Source organism: Triticum dicoccoides, chromosome 5B (genome assembly GCF_002162155.2).
Source record: "Triticum dicoccoides isolate Atlit2015 ecotype Zavitan chromosome 5B, WEW_v2.0, whole genome shotgun sequence".
Lineage (NCBI taxonomy): Eukaryota > Viridiplantae > Streptophyta > Magnoliopsida > Poales > Poaceae > Triticum > Triticum dicoccoides.
This window is the reverse complement of record NC_041389.1, coordinates 691,702,321-691,705,434: the sequence shown is the minus strand read 5'-3', so window position 1 is coordinate 691,705,434 and position 3,114 is coordinate 691,702,321. Positions and strand designations below refer to the sequence as shown.

Below are 3,114 nucleotides of genomic sequence, written 5' to 3'. Positions count from 1 at the left end.
GTTGTTGTTTTGTCAAAGTGGAAAATATATAAAAGCAGATGCAAAAGCCCAAACAAACAGGGCCGAAGGCTATGTTAGAGCGATCTTTTTGGTCGACATATCCAGTGGTGGATTTAGGCCCCAGGCGGGGGGCAGGCCCGGGGCGCGAGGCCCATCCTCTTTGTGTACTGTAACAAAGAGGGCGGCGCTGGGCTGGGTTGGATCCGCCCCTGGACATATCAGCTGTTATTATGGAGTCATACCACAACTTTGCTAGAGCAGTAGTTTGCATAATACTCCCTCCGTCCCGAAAGTCTTGTCTTAGATTTGTGTAGACAGGTTTTATATTGAGGAGCTGGTTGCCCAGATTATAAGTTTGACACCGGATAATAGCTAAAATCTACACGTCGTTGGTGTGAGAAGCTGTAGTGCTACTCCTAGCGAGCGCTGATGTGGACCGGTGCTCCAGCTTCATCAGGCTTCGGCGTCGACTGGAGGAGCGACGACCTGGCACCAAGCCCTTTCCCTTCCTCCTGGTTCCCACGGACGGACGGGACCGACAGGAGGCATCTCCTCGCTCGCTCCGCGGATCTGCTACCCTCCTCCGCCGCCCTCCCCATGGAGGAAGCCAAGGGTACGCTCTCCTCGGGTTATCTCGCGGGTCAGATTGTTTGGTACGTACTCTGTTTTGTGCTCTGCTTAGCTCAGTATCGAACTGAAGTTCAAGGAGGCGGGGTTTAATCGTCAGTAAGTACCGAAACTGTCCTCGGGCACTTGTTTAGCTCCTCAAATCCAATCACATAGAAGTGATTGATGCCGATCGATATGAAGCGGAAGAAGGCACGGTCCTCCGTCTGTTAAATCTGGGGATTCCGGTGGTTCAGCACAACCGCAGAGCAGGCCACACAAGAAAGGGATTGCATTTTTCTTTTGGTGTCCTGCACGATCTTTCTGAGTTCAAGAGGATCTTGTTTGTTCATGTGTGCTAATTTCTCTATACATTGCATAAGTTGTTCTACAATACCTACCTAGGTGCTTTACTTTATTTCATTTATTAGTTATTCTACCTTTTGACTGACTAAATCAGCCCCGGCTTATCATTGTTATTCTCTGCAATTGGAAAGACACTCTTTCTTTCTTTCTTTCTTTCTTTCTTAAAGAAAAGACTGGCTTGCTTATGCTTTGCTTCTTTGAACAGCCGTGCAAGATAGGGAGCACAAGTTCTTATCGATAGCGGTAGAAGAAGCTTACCGAGCAGTCGACCGTGGCCACGGACGGCCATTTGGCGCAGTTGTAGTCCGCAACGACGAAGTAGTGGTCAGTTGTCATAACATGGTTGTGAAGAACACTGATGCAACCGCCCATGCTGAAGTAACTGCAATTAGAGAGGTGATTGAGGTGCCCTGTGGACAGAGGCCATCCTCAACAGCCACTTGGTGCTTGCTGTTTACTACATTTTTTGTTACTCAGTATTTTCTTGTACTTCATTTCCGATGTTTGGTCGTTTGTATCGAAAACTGACCGGTGATTTGCTTTCACTCTAGGCTTGCAAGAAGCTTGGGAAGATCGACTTGTCGGACTGCGAAATGTATGCTTCCTGCGAACCTTGTCCGATGTGTTTCGGCGCCGTTCGTCTATCCCGGATCAAGGTTCGCCCCCTTACTTTAGCATTCTTCTGTCTGGTAGAATGTAATAGCTTAATTTCTTAATCGACAATCAATCAATCAATCATGGTGAATGTTACAATGCAATGCAGAGGCTGGTGTATGGAGCCACGGCAGAAGCTGCTATTGCCCTGGGAAGCTGCTACCAGAACGCCAACCTGGAGATAAAGCGAGCGGATGGGGATGGAGCCCTGCTTGCTGAACAAGTCTTTGTGAACACCAAGGGCAAATTTCAAATGTACTAATGTGTAGATAAAGACGTCATTGATGTGATTTCGCATCACGGAAGCCCTTGCTGCACGGAAAAAATAATGCAATTGTCAAAAAATCTGTCATTGGTGATGAACTACAAACTGTCAAATACAGTAGCATATATAACATGTGGTTCTGATTTGGCCTTACTTATTCTAAGATACTAATTGAGGATACTAACATGAACATGTACAAAAAAATATAGAACTACAACTATTCTGTTTCGCATGGAAATTGTCAAACACGCTTTGGGAGTGTGGATTTTTTATACCCCCGTACCAGTGTACCCTCTACCTAGATAATTCAGTTTGCATCATGATTCGTGTTATACTTGTATAGAATTTTTTTTCTTTTCTATTTATTGCTTCCAAACAAAAGAACATTTGACCTTGAAACTTTGCAGATCAACTATACACAATTGTTAATCATTGTACAGAATGTTTCCCTTTTTTATGAAATATAAATTTGTCAAATTTCAAATTTTGAATGAATTCTATCATTCTTAGAAATTCATGTTGCGCAAAAAATCCGAAAACTTATCTGCACATAACAATAATTGTGTGATGTTGATCTGCGAAGTTTCGAGTTCTAATGTTCTTTTATTTGGGAGAAACAAAAAAGAGAAGTTTTTTGCATGAACTTTGATGCAAGAATGAAACAGTAGGGATAAAGGATACATTGTTATGGGGGTACACCACAACTTTCCCTTGGATACAAAAATGAACATGTAAAAGAAATCAATTTTTTATTTGTTTGATATTGTTTTGAATTTACTGTTCACCCAGGAGGATATGCTCGTGAGCTAAAACGTCCGACCGGGTGAGGGAGTCGGACAATGATGGGCCGGGCGCCTTCGGTTCCCAAGGAGGGACGGGATAGGCCGGCAGCGACGGACCATATACCCCCGTCCCTGTGGTGACTGAGGATGCCCTGCCCACGATGATAGAACATGTGATTCTGATTTGATCTTACTTAATTCTGAGAAACTAACTGTGGATACTAACATGAAACAGTACAAAAAAATATAAGAACTACAACTATTCTGTTTCACATGAAAACTGTCAAACACGCTTTGAGAGTGTGGAACTTTTATATCCCCATGCCAGTGTACCCTCTACCTAGATAATTCAGTTTGCGTTATGAGTCGTCTTATCCCTATATAGAATCTTTTTTCTTTATTGTTTCTTCCAAACAAGAGAACATTTGACCTTGAAACTTT

General features: G+C 43.5%; 1 protein-coding gene across 1 annotated transcript; it reads left to right on the top strand.

Moving 5' to 3' along the window:
* Positions 1–431: 431 nt before the first annotated feature.
* Positions 432–2,044, top strand: LOC119306682 (guanosine deaminase-like). Its single transcript, XM_037582841.1, has 4 exons — positions 432–613; positions 1,178–1,368; positions 1,524–1,628; positions 1,736–2,044. Exons 1-4 carry the CDS (start codon positions 598–600, stop codon positions 1,886–1,888), a joined length of 465 nt encoding a protein of 154 aa, XP_037438738.1. The 5' UTR covers positions 432–597; the 3' UTR covers positions 1,889–2,044.
* The last annotated feature ends 1,070 nt before the right edge of the window (positions 2,045–3,114 follow it).

Coding starts and splice junctions, on each gene's coding strand:
- LOC119306682 (XM_037582841.1), top strand. Junction 1,369..1,523: donor AAGTAACTGCAATTAGAGAG/GTGATTGAGGTG, acceptor CTTTCACTCTAG/GCTTGCAAGAAGCTTGGGAA. Junction 1,629..1,735: donor TTCGTCTATCCCGGATCAAG/GTTCGCCCCCTT, acceptor AATGCAATGCAG/AGGCTGGTGTATGGAGCCAC.